The sequence below is a fragment of the Anolis sagrei genome, chromosome 4, assembly GCF_037176765.1.
Source record: "Anolis sagrei isolate rAnoSag1 chromosome 4, rAnoSag1.mat, whole genome shotgun sequence".
NCBI lineage: Eukaryota > Metazoa > Chordata > Lepidosauria > Squamata > Dactyloidae > Anolis > Anolis sagrei.
Genome location: NC_090024.1, coordinates 35,487,447 through 35,506,951, shown reverse-complemented (window position 1 = coordinate 35,506,951; position 19,505 = coordinate 35,487,447). Strand labels below are relative to the sequence as shown.

General features: G+C 39.1%; 1 protein-coding gene across 1 annotated transcript in view; it reads left to right on the top strand.

Moving 5' to 3' along the window:
* SLC26A7 (solute carrier family 26 member 7) overlaps positions 1-19,505 on the top strand; it is a 97,895-nt gene that overhangs the window by 12,967 nt on the left and 65,423 nt on the right. Inside the window, exons 2-3 of the mRNA XM_060775588.2 lie at positions 5,498-5,608; positions 13,179-13,351. Coding sequence (XP_060631571.2) covers positions 5,498-5,608; positions 13,179-13,351 — 284 coding nt within the window. The remainder of the gene's footprint in view (positions 1-5,497; positions 5,609-13,178; positions 13,352-19,505) is intronic.

Below are 19,505 nucleotides of genomic sequence, written 5' to 3'. Positions count from 1 at the left end.
AGAAAATTGCCTGCATTTTTGAGGCTTCTAATAATGAAAATTACGTTTTTTGGGCTCTTGCCAAATTATAAAATATGTGGGCTATACTTTTTTAAAAAGGTGAACTACAGATGAAAAATAGATAGAAGGAAACAAAGAGGAAAGAAGAAATGGATCACTCTTTAAGTGTTAATTAAGCACAGAGTCAGATACTATTGCTGCTTTGGGGCAATAATATTTTAATCCACCATAGGCTTCCTCTTTAAAAGTAGTATAAGTAGTTTAGAAATGAACCCATGGTTCAGTGAGACTGCATCATTACATCATCTCAAGTTGCATTATCACCATTTGAGCATGTAAAGAGATAATCGATTCATATTACATAAATCAGTTTAGAACAGTTTCACTTTGGTCTTATGTTTTCATCTCAAAATATGACAGTTTTGTGATCTAGGTATTGTAGACACTTTGAATTATTATTATTATTATTATTATTATTATTATTATTAATACTATTAGACCTTCAAAACCTAAATTTAGAGGACCAACAACCTCATCAGGCGGGGGAATTTGAGTGGCAACACCAGTTCCTTTTTAGTTGTGTGACAGAGCTCACTGGCTCTCATCCCATGATGTACAGATACATAACCTGTAGGGCTCCATCACAAAACTAAAGAGAACCTGCCACAGCGACAACACAGGAAGCTTCTCATGTTATATTGGGATCAATGGGGGAAAGCTGGGAGGCGGACGCTTCGCCCCATGGAATGAGATAGGGGGAAGCCTGGTGATGAGGGGTGCGGGCTGTTGTCCCATGCTGGGCATCACCGGATTTGCCACAATCTGTGGAAATTCCAGCTGCACTTATGATGAGGTCATAAGTAACCTGAATCTTATCTTGGCTCTCAGGATCATAATGTAGAATTTGTGAAAACCGAAACTTCTTCTCCAAAGTATGGAGTTCAACTGGGGGTGTGTTGTGATCTCTATAAGCATATTTTTATTGTTTGCATCCCAGGTGTACTTTATAGTTTGCTGCATTTGCTATTTGCACCCAATATTAGTGCCAGAAGTCATTTTCTTTCCATACCATGTGATTTAGTACAGCAGTTGATAGCAGCAATATTCCTAAAGGAACAAAAACAAAAAAGTATTCTTATGATCTATATACATGTGCTGCCTTTTAATGATATTATATCATTATGCTGTATTGTTTCCATTGTATTTGTGTGATTGCAAGAGTAAGGGGCACATAGATCCACAGTGCCTCTGATGTAAAAATCACAAAGATTCAAAAATGCCAGAGATGAAGGCACCTCATACTAGGAAGGCATGGTATATCTTTTTCTTCTTAAAGGATTTTCTCTGATAAGAAGAAAGATGGACAAAGCAGTGTTGCAACCAAGGAATGTAAACACTGCAGCATGCAAAGCCCTATTAAAATGTAATGTATGAGATAGCCTCATTTGAAATTACCCAGAGTTTCTGGGGAATATCATAGCCCTAAGTGAAGATGTTCTTTTTGGATTAAGATATCCTAGATGTCTAATTTCTGTCAAGAAATGTAGATGAGGCCACAGGGTTGTTTTCATATTTAATGATGAATAAACTATTTATGTGGATCAGTTTAGATAAAGTATTTCAATGAGTTATGATACAGAAATTTCATTAGTGATCACGATGACTGCAATTCTTTTTCTCTGTGTCTTAAAATAAGACTACCATTGTTGACTCATTATAAACATATAAGCCTAAATCCAATTGATAGTTTCATTTAGAGTAGACTCATTCAGTTAATAGAGTATGTATCTTGATTTACCCATTTCCCATAGATTCAATGACTAACACAATTATGTCTTTGAACTGATTCAGTGAGTTTGCTCTAGTTTGGAGAAACAGCTCTCTTCATTGATTTGCTTTTGGATAGAATGTGCTGGTGCTTACCATTTTAAAACTCAGTAAGGTTTGGTGGAGTGTAGAGTCTGAATATCCTAAAGGAACCAAATTCTGTTTGTTCTTGGATGCTAAGCAGAATTGGCCTTGGTTACTACTGAATGGGAGATCACCAACGAAGAGAGGATGCTTCAAACTATACTCATATTTCAGAGATAATAACTGGCAAAAACCATCCCTGAGGATTCCTTGCCTAAGAAAGCATTATGAAATTTATGGAGTTATCATAGGTTGACAGGAAGGGTGAAGGCACACCATTTTGGGGGGGGGGGGGAATCACATGCAGGAGAATCCCTTCCTATTTATGTTGTGAAAACTAAGGAAGGCAACTCTTTTATGGCACTATAATTGTGAAATACTCCCGCTGTATAGGTTTGCATAAAAAGTAGCCTCAGCCCATTTTGAGAGTTCCAATAACTCCCGTTAGCACTTTCATGACTCCCAATTTACTTGTTGGTTTTTCCTGGACTCAAGAAAGACCCACAGAAGGGAAAAACGGCAAAATCACTCCTTCAGTATTTAGGAACATTTTGTATTTTTATTAAGAGGGATTGGCGGCGGTGGCAGTAGTAGGGCATGTGGGTGGACAGTGTGGCCCCCCAAAGACTCTCACTTACTTGCTCCTGCTGTAGAACTATACTTGACTACCACAAATCTTATAAACATTTAGGTTCCAAGTCAAAACCTCCCTGAGTGCTTGACCTCTTGCAATTTTACTCCTTTTGCCATTGTATTTTATGGTTTCTAACTGCATTTCTGTGGTAATATGGCTGGGTTTGGGTCACATTTATTGTTCACTGCCTTAATCCTTCAACAAAAGATGGTTTTTAAATAACCAAACTGATCTTGGCAATTGAAATCATTGGGCTTTCAAAGGGCTTAGATTTGACTGGATTGTGACCTTGACTTGTGGGTTTAGGGCCAGTGGCCAGGTTGTTCCTCCTTGTTAATAATTCACTCATTTTCCCTCATGTGATATTGACGTTGGGAAGAAAATGACTTTTGAATCTGTTTGAAAAATTGGTTCTGAATAAGCCCAACGTTTCTGAGATTAGTAAACCTATACACCACATGGAATTTGAAAATGCTCTGTGAAGAAGGATAGTACCTCATTTAGCAGGGCACATATTTTGCAATTGGAAGGATATTAGCTTCATCTCTTAGCATCTTCAGCCTTTTTGCCGTCTGTCTTAGAAAACTAGTTATGACATAGGGCTTCCTGAGATTCTGGAAAGCCAGCACCAGTCAGAATAGACTGGTATAAAAAAGCTGGCAGCTCTCAAGCTGAGTTGGAGGATGTTCATATGTCACTTAACGTTCCAGGCTCTGCTCCTACCACACAACTTGCACTCCTTTATAATTTCAAACAAAATCTGTCTTGTTGCTAAGCCTTAGTTTTTGGTTCTCCTTCCCTCCTGGCTGGTGTGCAACTATCCTTGAGCAAGAATGAAAACACTCTCAGTCCGATTACATTTGCCAGCTGCCCATAGAATCATAAACTTTTAGAAGGAATCACAAGGACCATCTAGTTCAACTCCTCTGCCATTCAGGAATACCTACCCAAAGCACTCCTGAAAGATGCCTACCCAGCTTCTGTTCAAAGACATCCAACTGTCGAGACGTCACTACCCTTTAAGTCAATCTATTTAACCATCAAAGAAACCCTTACCATAATAATGTTTTGGTGGAACCTCTTGCATTTTTTTCATTCATTGGTTGTGTTGTAATCTCAGGAGTAACAGAAAATAAGCTGGTAAGCCCCCCCCCCCCCCAAAGTTTTCTATTCTTCGAACTAAATACTCCCAACTTCTTAAGTCGTTCCTCATGGGGCTTGGTTTTCAGACCTTTTATCATCTTGATCACCCTTCCAGCTTGTCAATATCCTTTTTCAATTGTGGTGCCTAGGCACAATATATCAGATGAGGTCTGACCAAAGGCCAGTACTGTGGCACAACTACTCCCCTTGATCAAGACAGTGTTGGTTTGTCAGTGTAGCTGGGTTGTATGGGCTTGTTTGCATGTTGCAACACACCGTTGGTTCGGGTTCACTTATGTTTACTATCATGGAAAGCAACTCATTTTGACCCATTTGTCTTTCTGAAGGTACCAGATTATTCTCCTTTTCTTCTAGCATGGATCAACCGATTGGAGTCTGGGGGAATCTGTGTCAGGGACAGGTGCTTCCAAATCTTGTGTTGAGTTGGACTACAACATGCATCATCTCACCTTGTAAAAATAGGGATTGGTTGAGGATAACGGGATTATGTATACCTGAATGGCTGAGGACTGGACTAGATGACCCTTGGCATCTCTTCTCAAATCTATCATTATAATAGCCCCATATTGTAGTTGGGTGCTTATACTGAAGTTTAGAGGGAGTGGCTGATCTATTGCTCTCTAATAGAGTGGGCACAATGCAGGCTTCTGGGATTTGTTTATTTATTATGCAAGAACCCCGTGACTCACCAATAAAAAATATAGGTCATGCAGGCAAAATGATATTAAAAATTAAGGAGCTAATTGTAGCTAAATGTTGTTTTATTTTGTTTTTATGCTGTTGTTTATGTATTTTAGTGCATTACCTTTTAACTATGCTGATCGGGCTCGTCTCCATGTAAGCTGCCCCAAGTCCCTCCAGGGAGATGAAGGGGGGTACAAAAATAAAGTTGTTGTTGTTATCTATCAAAGTATGTGCTTACACTGCTTAGTGCAGAGATTAGAGAATAGTATGAAATTAATGGGTTTGTCATTACATTGATAGGCAACTTGAAGACACATCAGAACCAAACTCATACATCCTTTCATATACAAATCATACACACCTTTGGCTCTTTCCTTCCCTTTTTTCTTTACTTTTTATTACATTTTAACATTTGGCTTTTTTCCCCTCAACACTTGAGACTCAATGGGATTCTCAACCTGGTTAAAAAAACAAGCATCCTTTTTCAGCAACCCAATGGTAGTGAATTTTGTTCATGTGTTATTTTTTAAGTTGATACTATTGCTAGGCAACTGAGTATCAGAAATCCAGTGTAACCTATTGCAAATCGCCCTAAAGTTTGCCCATGGATCTCAATCCAACTTCTGATCATCACATTCTAGTGAGAATTCGCCACAAATGTGAGGGTGAATAGGTCTCTTAGGCCCCTTACACACAGCTGAATAAAATCCCACATTATCTGCTTTGAACTGGGATATATGGCAGTGTGAACTCAGATAATCCAGTTCAAAGCAGATATTGTGAGTTATTCTGCCTTGATGCTGTGTGGAAGAGCACTAAGTTTAGAGTTGCCATCATCCCCAACATTGTCCGCACTCAGATAATGTGGGATTTTCTGCCTTGATATTCTGGGATATAGGGCTGTGTGGAAAGGCCCTGAGAGAGAGTTACCGACGCTACATAAACAAATAGTCTATCTAAGTAGAAAACTGAGAAATCTATCACTATATATTACGCTAGATGACTTTTTAAAATGGGCATAGCATGGGACTCCAATTGCGACTTATGCCCGATAATTACGTGAAATATAATACGACTCATAATTCCACTCTGTCTTCTCTACAGGGCTTGCCTTTGCTGTTCTCTCTTCAGTGCATCCTGTTTTTGGATTATATGGCGCGCTCTTCCCAGCTGTTATTTATGCCATGTTTGGAATGGGCAGACATGTTGCCACAGGTAAGTGCTTCTAAATCCTTGCAGACCAAATCTGAAAATACAACAGATGCATTTGTCTACCTATTTTAAGAACCTGTACCGCTTTGTTATAAAATATGACTTATCATATACAATGAGTTTAAAAGAATAACTGGTCCAAAAGAAGAACAACTGGTCTGTTTTCTGATGGAGGAACACTGAGTACCTTAATTTATTTCCATTATGTTTTGTGAAAGATGAACTGAACCCTCAGGCACAAGTCAAGCAGACAAGCATTATAATCATTTGTCGGAGGTTCAACAGCAGTGAATGGAGCATGGTTTGTTTGTGTGTGTGTGTCAGGAGTGACTTGAGAAACTGCATTAAACAAAACAGTGTTTAATGTGTTGTACCTTCATTGGCTGTGTTCGTAAAGCCATTCGCTCAATGACCATTATATTTAGTTGAGCTGTTTTGAAGGTAATGTTCCAGACTTGCAACTTGTAGGACGTGGGAACTAAAAGAACTACATGAATGTGTATGCTGATGTGTGCAGATTGCTATACTTCCTCTGCAACTACACCCTCCTCCCCATTTAAGAAATAATGGGGCCTAAGTACTCTAATGGCACCATACCCCATCTGCTTGTGGAAGCTAAACTGTGTCAGCCCTGGATAGTATTTGGATGGGAGACATCATCACAAGGCCAGATGATGTAGGCTATATTTCACAGAAAGGAACAGGCAGGACCCACCTCTGAATATTTCTTGTTTAAGAGAATGGGATGAAGTTCATGTAATTGCCATAAGCCAAGAGGTGACTTGAAGGCACAAACACACTTCAGAAAGTTAGTTTAAGTTTGTATAAATCAGTGTTTCTCAACTTTTCTAATGCCACAACTGTTTAATACAGTTCTTCATGTTGTAGTGAACTCCCCAAACGTAAAATCACTTTTATTGCTACTTAACTGTAATTTTGCTACTGTTATTAATCGTAATGTAAATATCTGATAAGCAGGATGTATTTTCATTCACTGGACCAAATTTGGCAGAAATACGCAATACGCCCAAATTTGCTGAGGTTGGGAGGGGGATTGATTTTGTCACCTAGGAGTTGTAGTTGCTAGGATTTATAGTTCGCCTAAAATCAAAGAGCATTTTGAAGTCCATCAACGATTGAATTGTACCGTTCTTGGCACATAGAACTCCCATGACCAACAGAAAATACTGAAAGGGTTTGGTGAACATTGATCTTGAGTTTTGGAGTTGTAGTTCACCTACCTCCAGAGAGTACTGTGGCTCAAACAATGATGGATCTGGACCAAACTTGGCACGGATACTCAATATGCCCAAATTTGAACACTGGTGGAGTTTGGGGAAAATAGACCTTGATATTTGGGAGTTGTAGGTGCTGGGATTTATGGTTCACCTGCAATCAAAGAGCCCCTTGAACCCCACCAACAGTAGAATTGGGCCAAACTTCCCATGACCACAGAAGTCCCATGACCAACAGAAAATACTGGAGGGATTTGGGAGGAATTGATGGTGATTTAGGGAGATGTAGTTCACCTACATTCAGAGAGCACTGTGAACCTAAACAACAATGGATCTGGACCAAATTTGGCACAAATACCTGATATGCCAAAATTTGAATACCATTGGGTTTGGAGGGTGAGGATTGATTTTGTCATTTGCAAGTTGTAATTGCTGGGATTGATAGTTAACCTCTCCCCTCGTTGCTTGGAGTCTCAGAAACAGCCCTCCCCTTGGCTGAGAGGCCAGCTGAGAGGCTGGCCAATCACAGCGGAGGAGGATTTGCCATCTGTTTCCAAAAAGGAAGAGAAGGACGGGAGGAGAGATCTTCAGCCTTCTCTGCCAAAGGGGTTCCAAAGACCATCAGAAATATGGCGATCTCTCTGAAACTCCCAGATGACCCCCACCATGAGTCCTGGCCCCCAGGTTGAGAAATGCTGGTATAAAGCATAATTATGATTTATTGCTTGTATTTGCATCTTTAATACTACATCAAGATTTTTTCTCTGCCAAACAAGTGTTCAAATGGCTTTTATTATCAGGCTGATCTTACATCTTGCTGTCAAGTAGAGACAGAAAGAATATTTGAAAATATTCAAAAATATAATTTCTGAGTTGTCAGACTATTTGAGATTTCTTTACAAAAATGGCACATAGTATTTTTGTGCAAAAATACCCCAATATTTTCTTCACAGAAAATAGCAAAACAAAAACTCCATACACAAATTCTGCATACAGTAAGTGCCAAGATGCAAATCATCTTTGAAAACGGTGTGGCTTTTGACATCTTTCTTGCTCTGGGAAGAAAATTGCCAAAAATTACTTGTGGCTTAGCAATTAGCAGTGAATTATGTCCTTATTGTGAAGAGCCAATACTAATGGAAAAACATCAAAGAGAGCCCTTCACTATCAAACAAATTATTAGATTAACTAGTCCAGCATAATGTTTCCAGAATCCTGTGAGCCAACCGAATGCTCATCTGAAACTTAAAAAGAATACAAGCGAGCTGCAGCCCTTTCCCATTGTCTTTTGGAAATATGTGTACAACAAATTGCTGCCTATGATTCTGAAGATAACATACAGTGATTCTGCTAGCAACAATATATGGCTTACTCATGTGAGCAAGCGTGAGGAGAAAACTCGTCTTAGATGTAAATTGGGTGAAAATCAAAGCGCAAGCCCATATTACTAATAATAGAGAAACCACATTTATATCAAATCATGCACATTGAATATCCATTGTTACTTGCTGTAGATACAGTTTCTATTTTCCTTGAATAAGTAAATTTCCAATGGCTGTTTCCAGTTAATCATTTATCGGGTTTATGCAGATGACTCTCACTGCATAAGATCAGAATGACCTTAACAGATCAGAGAGCTGACTCAAACACAACCAAGTGAATTTCCAATAGAGAGAAATGTAGGTTACTGTACTCAAGCAGAAAAAATAAATAAATGCACAGATATAGGAAGGGTTGTAATAACAATACACGTGAAAGGGGTCTAGAAGTCTCATTACACCACAAACAGTCAACAGTGTGATGCAGCAGCTAAAAAGCCAATGTGATTCTAGGCTACATGCATATGTATTGTATATAGCTGGCATCTAATGGTTGCCTTTTGTAAGCTGCCCTGAGTCCCCCTCCAAGGGTGAGAAAGACAGGATATAAATACTAAACAAAATCAATCAGTAAATACATCAGTTGAGTTATAGTGTCAAGAGCAAGGGAAGTAATAGTGCCACTCTGTTCTGCTTTAGTCAGACCTCACCTGAAATACTGTGTTCAGTTTTGGGCATCACAGTTCAAGAAGGATAGTGATAAGCTGGAACATGCCCAGAGAAGGGCCATCTAAATGATAAAAGATCTGGATGCCAATTTCTATGAGGAAAGGCTTAGGAACTAGACACATTTTATCTGGAGAAGACAAAGTTAGAAGGTGACAACGAGGGATCGCCTAAGTAAGTAAGTAAGAAAGAAGGTGACATGATAGCCTTGTATAAACTATTTGAAAGAATGCCATATTGAAGATGGAGCAACCATGTTTTCTGCTCCTGCAGAGACTCAGATACAAAGCAATGGATTCAAATTGAAGGAAAAGAGATTCCACCTAAACATTAGAAAAAACATCCTGATAGTAAGTGCTGTTTGACAGTACAATATGGTACTTTGGAAGGTGGCGCATCTCCTCTGGAGATGTTTAAACAGAGGTTGGATGGACAACAGTCAGAAGTGTCTTGGACATGTTTTCTGAATGGCTGGGAATTGGATTGGATGGCTTTTGTGGTCTCTTTCAACTCTATCATTTCTGAACTTATCTAAATGACCAGAAACTAATTCCCTTGAGATTGTGTGGCTGGAGAATGAAAAGTTATCTCTGTTATATTTATAGAAAATGAAGATATCAAGTGAGAAGGCTGGATTATTTCATCCATACAGTAACAGTTTGATGTGAGGGAGAATTTAGACATCTTTATGGTCTACCATCAAGAGCCACCCAGAACTTTGAGAACTGGGAGGAGTGCCTTCTTCAAATATCATACTCCACACTTTGTTGCCTTCACTCCTTCCCCTGGGCTGGAAGTTTTTACCTTACTATGGTAGGCTTGAAGACTTTGATTTGGAGTAGGTTGCCATTGAACATCAATCTTGATCATTCACATTTTTCATTTCATAAATTGGTTGAACTAATAAATTTCATTAGTTCAACCAAGCTCTTGTATTTTCCTCTTTATTTCCTTTCTCTCTTTGCAAATATTATTTTTGGGACAGAAGATAATGCACTTGGAGACTTGTTCTGCACAAAGCTTTAGCAAAAAGAGCAGCATTGTCTGCATATAAAACAGCATTTTCTATGCAAAAAACAATATTTTGGTCAAGAAACATTCTTTTCTGCATATGCAACAATATGCAAATTCTTCTTGTAGAAATTGGTTTTAAAATGCCACCCCTAGTAAAAAGTCTAAGTTTAGCAAATCTAAGGAAAAAAATCCAGATCCAGGAAAGGTGGTTGCATCCTAGTGATTGCTGTTTCATCGTAGTGTCTGTTTGAATCCATTTATGTCAAGGGTTTTGGTCTGATATAACATATCCTTCTTTATCTCCATCTCCCTTTGTAATGTAGACTAAGGGCCCTTCCACATAGCCCTATATCTCAGAATATAAAGGCAGAAAATCCCACAATATCTGCTTTGAACTGGGTTATCTGAGTCCACACTCAGATAATGTGGGATTTCCTGCTTTGATATTCTGGGATATAGGGCTGTGTGGAAGGGCCCTATGAAATTCTAGTGGTGGAGAGAGTGCTGTGTACATTGATAGCAGTACCCATATAAATGACACCACTAGTTTCATTGGTCATAGTACAGCAAATTGATTTGCAAGATTCTGTCCCATTGCTACAAGGAATCTACCACCATCTGTATTCACGTTACTGTTGGAGTTCAATGAACCTAGATTATAATTTATAACTTCTGATGGACATCCCAATTAGGAACAAAGGAAGGCTCCCCCTCTCAAGATAATAATTTGAGGCAATGACCTCCCAGAACGAGAAGCAGAGGACGCTTCCCCCTAAAAAAGAGACCATCTGGTCCCAGTTGCAGAAAACAATGGAGTGGGGTATGGGGGTCATTGCTTCTCTTTAGTTAAAAGAGTCTGGAAAGGATGAAGGAAGAGAAAGAACTGTGGGAGTCTTTCAGATATTGGGGAGGGGTGTTTTGCCTTGGAAATTCATAGCTCCATGGAACCACACACAAAGCTAACCCCTCAGGGTTTGAAAAGCCCAAGTATATGCACATTCCGGTTGGTTGTTATTATGCTTTCTAAGGAGCAATCATTGTCTTTTGAGTAATTGCGTGGTTTCTCCAAAAACGGTCTGTATGCCAAAACGTGCATTCAGTGCTACGTTTAACAGCTCTGTAGGAGCCATGTGGTCTACTGGGAAAGCAACTTTCTGTCCAAAGTACATAGAATTTGCATTGAAACGTATGCAAAGCATATTGTCAAAGGCCCCTTGCAACTCACTGGCAAGTTGGATTTGAATTTTGTGGCAAGTTCCTTGGAAGCTATGATAACTCTGAATCAGCAAAGTAGACATTACGTAGTTATTTCATTTTTAGTGAAATAATTGCCCAACTGGGACAAGCTTGGTTTCTTCATGAAAGGCACTTAAGCCATCTGGTACTTTGGAAAAATGTTGTTATGTGGTTGGATTTTCATTTTTTTAGGTGAGCAGTACAATTGACACACAATCTCCTCTGTCTAGCTCACCTTTAGATGAAATAAACATTTCCAAAAGGAAAGTGTTGTTCATCAGCAAATTCTGATAGGTGAAGGAGTTATATTGTCCATTGAATGTAACTTTGGAGATGCTATATTTGTTTGTTTGTTTTTTGTCTCTGAAGTACAATTTCTAATCCTTGTAAGTCTGAGTGATTTTATGATTCTTTAATGAAGGGAATGTGTATCCCTCCAGATGCTCCTGGACAGCAACTCCCATCATCCCTCAAACTACTGGTTTTTCTGCCTAACTATGATGGGAGTTACAGTTTAATCTCTGGAGTGATATACATTTTCCATCCCTGGTTTCACAGATCAGTGAGAGCTATCATATTGTTTTATTATGTTTCCTTTAAAGAGTAATGCAGTCAACCTTCCCCATTTGCTGGGGTTAGGAGTGCAAGCCTCCGTGTAAATGGAAAATCTGGGAATTAAAAAATGCTCTTCTTTACCCAAGAAAACACCTCTCTAGGAACCTCTATGTTCTCCAGCATGGATCTAGAGTTAGATATACACTGGAAAACCTAGAGATTCCTAGGGATAACATATAAATCAAATATGTGACTAATCAAATCCACAAAACTCAAACATGCAAATCTGGAAGGATAACTATTCTTTTATGAAATGGTGAAAATAAATTAAATATAGTTGAATGACTATAATCCTAAATTGGCCTAATAAAAAGGAGAAAGCTCTACTGGATGCATTGGGCTTTTTTGCAAATAAACAGGACAGAATTTCACTGAATGAAAATGCATAGCAAAGACATCTCTGTTTGATGATTTGCCTTGGCCATATTTGCATCTGTAGATAGACAGCCAACTCTAAGTACCCTTCCCTAAACTGGTAATCACAGGATTCCATGGGATTTTTTTTTTTTTGTGTCGGGAGCAACTTGTAAAACATGCTTCTGGTGTGAGAGAATTGGTCATCTGCAAGGGTGGCACAATGGGTTAAACCCTTGTGCCAGCAGGATTGCTGGCTGATAAGTCAGAGGTTCAAATCCGGGAAGAGCAGGTTGAGCTCCCTCTGTCAGTTCCAGTCCCCATGTGGGGGCATGAGAGAAGCCTCCCACAAGGATGGTAAAACATAAAAACATCTGGGTGTCCCATGGACAATGTCCTTGTATTCCACAGGATGAAACCATGACACTTAACAAGTGGAGATATAGCAGGGTTATTTTGTAATGTAAAAGGGCAAAAAGTCTTTGTTGCAGACCTCTCTTTTGAACAGTGCTAGCTGTGGCCTCTGTCAATGGGGCGGTGAATCCACTGCAGCCTTTAATCTGAATTTTAGAAGAACAGTCCATGGTGCCGAACCTTGTTTGAAGATTGGCTTCAGCATCTTTCAGAACTCCATTAAAGTTTTAATTCACCATTTTTAATGAATTCACATCAGTTGCCACCACTACTGTTAGGTGGAAGCTTGTCATACTACTGTGCTGTCCAAATCTGTATAAATTTCAAGTGTAATACAGATTACACCACAGGTATGCAGCTGCATACAGGCAGAAAGGTTGTTTTTATAATTATTTGCATTGTGTGTGCATGGGCTTGGAATAAGCAAATGCATTTTCATGGCAAGGAGCAAACACCTAAAAGTAATGTGCTGAGGAAACAGAATATATACTTAGAGCAATGCAGATGTAGTTGTAGGTTTGTTCCTGAACCCCAAACTGACAGTTTAAGCAAAATGTTTTGGACATAATATTTACACATTTCAATGCTACTTCCCTCTTAGGATCACAACAGGAGACATCTTGAAGTGGAAATTAAATTATTTATCTTCTTCTTTCACAGGAACTTTTGCTTTGACTTCCTTGATATCTGCCAATGCTGTTGAGCGTCTTGTTCCACCTGTGAGGAACAATTTCACAACAAACAATACCTCCGCAGTCTTGGGTTTGTCTGATTATGAGATGCAGAGGATTGGAGTTGCCGCAGCAGTTTCATTATTAGGAGGGCTCATTCAAGTAAGTGTAACATGATTCCACCAATGTTGACTATATCATTCCAAGTCTACTCAAACTGATGGAAATCCTATCACAGGGCTTTCTTGACAAGAATTATTCTGAGAAGGTGTGTCATTGCCTTCACTCAAAACTGAGTGTGACTTGCTTAAAGTCAGCCAGTGAGTTTCTGTTTCTGGAGTCCTAGCCAAACACTTACCATGCCGGCTCTAATTCCTTCAGTACATCAGTGTAATATCAGATAAGCAGTGTAATATCAGATAAGCAGTAAATTAAAGTTCCTCCTTTTGCTGCTGGTCCCAGGGGACACTATGAAGTCCTCTCAGATGATCTGAGGTATAAAATTATGTAAGCAGTATGAAAAGAGAACCTATTGCTACATCTCCAATACCACAAAAACTAAGAATGAAAGAAGCTTTGTTCCTTCATGTAATTTTACAAATAAAATCGGCACAACATCTCTAGTATTTCAGTTGAGCTGATTCCTGCTTAGATTTTGGGAAATGGCTCTGCTTGATCCACCAAGTTATTGCTGAACCCAGCAGCTATTGCTGTTCCCCATCTTTCCTCCAATTACCTAATGTTCTTTTTGCTCCCCATGTTAGCCACATGACAACCATGGGAAGTAGGTCAGGCAGAAAAAAGTGGGTTTCATGTCTCAGTGGGTCCAGAAACCAGTTCTTCCAAACCCACTCCAGCTCTTTAATCACTACACCACATTGGCTCCGCACCATGTGTAAGACCACACATTCTAATTCCCAAGGAGGCACCTACAAAGAATAAATGGTGGTTGATTCAGATGATAGCCCTATGAAGATGGAAGAAGCTGGTGTATCATGCTGCGTAGACAACAGTTTCTTTATTCGTAGGAAAGTTTATTGCAAATATCACATGCTGTGGTACACCCTATTGCTTCGTAAGACTCTTCCCAGGTTACGGTCCATTTGACCAATTTAACAAGGAGATCTGAGCCTTTCACTGTCTTAATCTATTTGGTGCACTTTTCTATAAAACATAACTGAAGATGAATCTTGAGCTTGTTTGGAAGGGTTCTGTAATTTCACATAAAACAGCCAGTAGGTCCAATCGACCTGCTTAACATCCTTTGCAAATTGAGAATACTGATGATAGCATCTTTTTAACAGGAGGCATAGTGCATGCCACATTTACATCACCAAGGGGCTAATAAATAATTATCTTTTTCAGATACTGAGGTATGAACATTGTAGATGGTTTCACATATAATAGTGACTTATCTTTATCAAAGAAGAATATGAATACAGTTCATAAAGATATTCTTAACAACCAGGATATCTTGGGGCGGTGAAATCAGAACTGGTGTTTCTATAGACTCTGGACTCTATAAAAGGCCTCCTGGAAGTCTGTCGAGGGTGCTTTGAATGATGACCCACAAGGTCTCTTCCAGTGCTATGATTCTAGAGTGTTGGTTTATCAGCTAGTGGCTGAACAAACCAATGTCAAAGATACTTACTCCAAATGGTGAGCTTCTATGTGTACTTATGAATTTGTGCAGTATTGTTTACAGCTGACAAAAGATACATTATATCAAATGTATATTGCTTGTGTAGATGTGAGTTATATCCAAAATATATTTTTAAGAAATGGACAAAGCTATTTTAGTTTTTTATGAATGAAATTTCATCATTCTCTGTCATGTACAAGTCACCCTTCAAATAATTCATTCAACACCACATATGCACACAAGTGCACACACTGCTATATGAAAATGTTGGATACATAACTACATAATAGGCTGTGAATGGTCTACACCATTGATTCTCAATCTATGGGTCCCCAGGTGTTTTGACCTACATCTCTCAGAAATCCCAGCCAGTCTACCAGCTGTTAGGATTTCTGGGAGTTGAAAGCCAAAACATCAGGCTGAAAACCACTCGTCTACACAAATTCTTTTACGGCAAAAATGCACAACTTGGTGGACTGTTTTGTTGCACAGAAATAATTTCCACCACTTCTAACACATGCACAATTTTATGTCTACCACAAATGGGCTGAACCACACACTGGACTCTTGTGGTTCTCTAAAGAAAGATTTTTTTGGGTCATGTTTTGTAGGAGCCTGGAAATCAAGAGCTTGTGTGTTTTTCTATGGACATTTTACATTGTTGTGTATATGAAACTGGCTTAGTCTTTTTGTTTTTGTTGTTCTAAATTAGCTTCTCCACACAGACTCTTGTAAACAGCCCTATGTTCAAAATACTTTGTTATTAGCTACTGATAGACTGTATCGGAAAGAAAACATCTTTTGTTCTCATTCAGCCTGGCAACAAGAGCTAATCAGGCTATTCTGTTGTAATCACTATTTATCTAATGGCAAAGTAAGGAATGCTTTTGAACTAATACTCAATAGCTGGTGAACTGTGGGAAAATGTGTGCCGTTTTTCTCCAAAATTTTTCTTCACTAAATCTCTGAACAGCAGAGGCAGGATTGCTGCCTTTTGTCATTTTCAGCTTTATGTGTTTTCTCTCCTATTTCCTTTCCAATTAACACTTTACCTCACCAGCATCAGACCCTATTTTTTTCTGGGCAAGTGTGAATGTCAGCAGTTTCTTGCACAATCATAAGCAAACCACACAAGATGTTGGGTGACTAAAACCACAACTTTATTTGGTTACAGCTAATCAGGGTTGGCACACCCATTGGGTCATGGATTTCCTTTCTGTTCCTGGACCTCCTGGGCAAATTGCAGTGTTTGAGCCTAAAATGAAAACCTCTGCTGAATAAGTTTTACTAAGAAACCCTTAGGATAGGGTCATCATAGGGCAGAGTTGACTTGAAGGCAAATAACAATACATTTCAGTGGAGCCCTGAAATTCTCCAAATGCTGACTGATTTTAGCGTGCTTGGTTATTACTGAGAAGACCTATCTCTGCAGTACAGAGATTTAATTGGATCTGACTTAGAACTTGGAAAAATTACTTTTGGAAGATGGCTCTCAAAATCCCTCCACTCCTGTGGTCATGCTGGCAGAGATATTGTAGGAACAAAACCCAAAGGAATTCTGCTACTTCCCCTTCTAGGTCAGTGCTATCCCTTTGTTATTTTGTGGTGTTATATGCCACTTGCATTATACAAACTAATGAATCTGTTGGACCCATTCAACAATCCAGTTCTGATTTGTTTCCGGCCCAAATATAATGGTGGCCACAACACATTTTTCATATACCCCGACCTATTATCCTGAATAAGAGACCTATTTGTGCCCACTTTAAAGTCCATTTCTATTGAGCAGGCTTGCCAAAAGTGAGTGACGCCCTACTAAAACACAATGTATTTTCATACTATTAGCTTACCCTTTCTTTTTTGTGATGACTGATGGCCAGCAGTTCATCTAAACAAGGTATCTCTTTTTCACATTGCTGATGTTGGAAGGGCACAGTTATTTTCCTGTGTCCATTTGTCCTTGAAGTTGTTCTTTTTAATTTTTAATTTTACAGTAGTTCAGTTTTTCTGGGGGCAACAGTGTTAGGATTTATGCAATGAACATTTGTAAAATGGTTTAACTGTTGGCTTAGCAGTGATGAGAGATTACCACAATCCAACTGAGTTCAGCCTTTTTAAAAAAAGCTAATTGATGAACAGTGGCCAGTGGATCCAATCAGTAACATTAATAAAATGAAATATACACCTTCTCCCAGATTTTAAATGTGGATATTGGACATCCATAGCATCTCTTTCTACAACATTTCCTCCATTCAACCCTTCTTGGTATAGTGTTCTTGGGTTGGCCCAACATGTTTATGGTAGCAATTAGTACAAAGTTGACAGCTGCAAGAACTAGCCCAAGATTAATTCTTCCCATGCTTTGCTGGATTGCAGGGTGGGAAATCGGTAGGGTCCAGCGACGAATAGTCCTCCATGGGTCACATCACCAATACAAACTCAAAATACCCCTGTTTTATTCTGTAATCGCTTCCAAAATGACAGTAGGGAAAGAGGTACTTTCTCTTCTTTTTTGCATCTGTAAAGGAAAAAAGATTTATTTCTTCTGCAGATATTCTCAAAATGGAGACAGGAAGTGAAGGCCAATCCCTTTGAGTTTTCTTAGCATTTAGCACCTTAATGAACTTAACTAAGTCTTCTGAAAAATGTTTTGTTATCTTGAAGTTCACCAATTCCATTAAACTAACTTTTGAAAAATATGTAGAATAAAAATGTCCTTCTTTGCCCAGGTGCCTCCAATATATTGCAGGGTTATGTTATCTGTTTGGTCTCATAGAATCATAGGATCATACAATCTTAAGGTTAGTAGAGCCATCTAGGGCTTTGAATTCCAAAGGCCTCACCCAAAATTACATTTCCCAGAATTCTGCAGGAGCTAGAAGATGCCAAGGAAGCAGGGGTGCATGAATTACAACGCTAGTCTAATGAAGCCCCTAGTCTAACCCAGGAATACACAACTAAGCCACTCATGAAAAATGCCTGACCTCACCATACTCCAATGCTCTTGGAGGACTCATCTACATTAGCATTATAACCTGAACTCACTCTGAGATCACTTCTGGAAGTCCCCATGATGGACCTCTGAAGCAAACCTTTGGTTTCAGGACAGTTATGGGCAGCAGATTGGGAACTGATTTAGACTGGTCTACTTTCCACAGAGCCACTGCCATCTCCTCTTTATCAGGCAGGGTCTGTTTAATCATTGAGAGTGTGGAGACTGGCCTACTTTTTCTTCCTGGTTGCATAGGTACCTCTGCCAAATAAAGCACAGGAAGCCTGTGATGGATCCAAGCTCATATGGAGCACTATGGTCATCTGGGAGCAGCAACAGTACTTGGATGGTCCACCAGGGCTGATGTGATTTTGGTTTGGCTGGATTATGCAGACTCTGACACACCACTGTAGTGTGTTTGTGAGGGTGCATGTGGCCACCTTTGTGGTCAGTCTAGAGCAGTGGTTCTCAACCTGTGGGTCCCCAGGTGTTTTTGCCTACAACTCCAGAAATGCCAGCAAGTTTACCAACTGTTAGGGTTTCTGGGAGTTGACGGCCATCTGGAACCCACAGGTTGAGAACCACTGGTCAAGAGCATTTCTGGCTACACTTGGCTACAGATTTACCAATAAATGCACAACCTAAAGAAGTCAAACCTAAAGAAGCTCTTACAGTCAGGAAGTTCCACCTAATGTTTAGGTAAAATCTATTTTCTTGTAATGTGAATCAATTGGTTCATGTTTCGGTTTCTGGAGCAGCAGAAAACAAACTTCTGTTCACTTATTTAAACACAGGCATTACGTCCCAACTCCCAGTCTTCTCCAAGCTAAACCTAGAGATGCCTAGAGAGGTATTAAAAATGTTTTTTAAATTTGTTTTCCCACTTACCGTATTTGGAAGTCCTGCACCCCTCAACCCCATGAAGGTGGAGGGCCTACTATAAAAATGCTTTTGTCCACAGGGCAGTTTTTGGTGTGCAATACACACCATTAAAATGCCCTGAGCCAGAAAACATACTGTCACATAAGATAGAACATTTCTTTGGAGAAGTTGTGTATTGTTTTTGTTTGTAAAAAATGTAACCACTACAAGTAAAACAGATTTTTCTTGGGTAATTTATTGCTCAACTGGAAACAAATTCTGTTTGTCAGAGGGCTGTAAACTGACAACACTGTAGGCCATAAAATATCTACCTTGTATATCTAGTTTGGTGTGAATTTGTCAAGAAAATCTTTTAATGAAGCAAGAGCTGGAAGAAGTTATTAAAATATAGAAAAGTATAATAAAGTAAAATTAAATAGTGGCAATAGCTCTAATTAACTATACAGTTTAAAGACAAAAAAAAAAAAAAAGCTAAAGCCACAACTGAGACCATACAAAACTGCTAAAAGCTAAGAGTGACTCTCAGTAAAAATGTAGGCTTGCAGTAATTAAAAATAAAACAAATGAAAATCCTTAAGCTCCCTTTATATTCAAAGAATGGAGAAATAATGGAGGACTCACTGAACAAGTTCAGCAGTTTACCGAAATTCAATCGAGTGCAGCTACTTGGAACAATTAAAACAATTCAGAAAAAGAAAAGAAAAAAAGACACAAGGAGCAGTGGAGCTCAGAACAAAATAACTTTTCATGGCACAATTTTGTTCATCTTCCCCCTTGCCAAGAAAATGTAATTTTGGGGC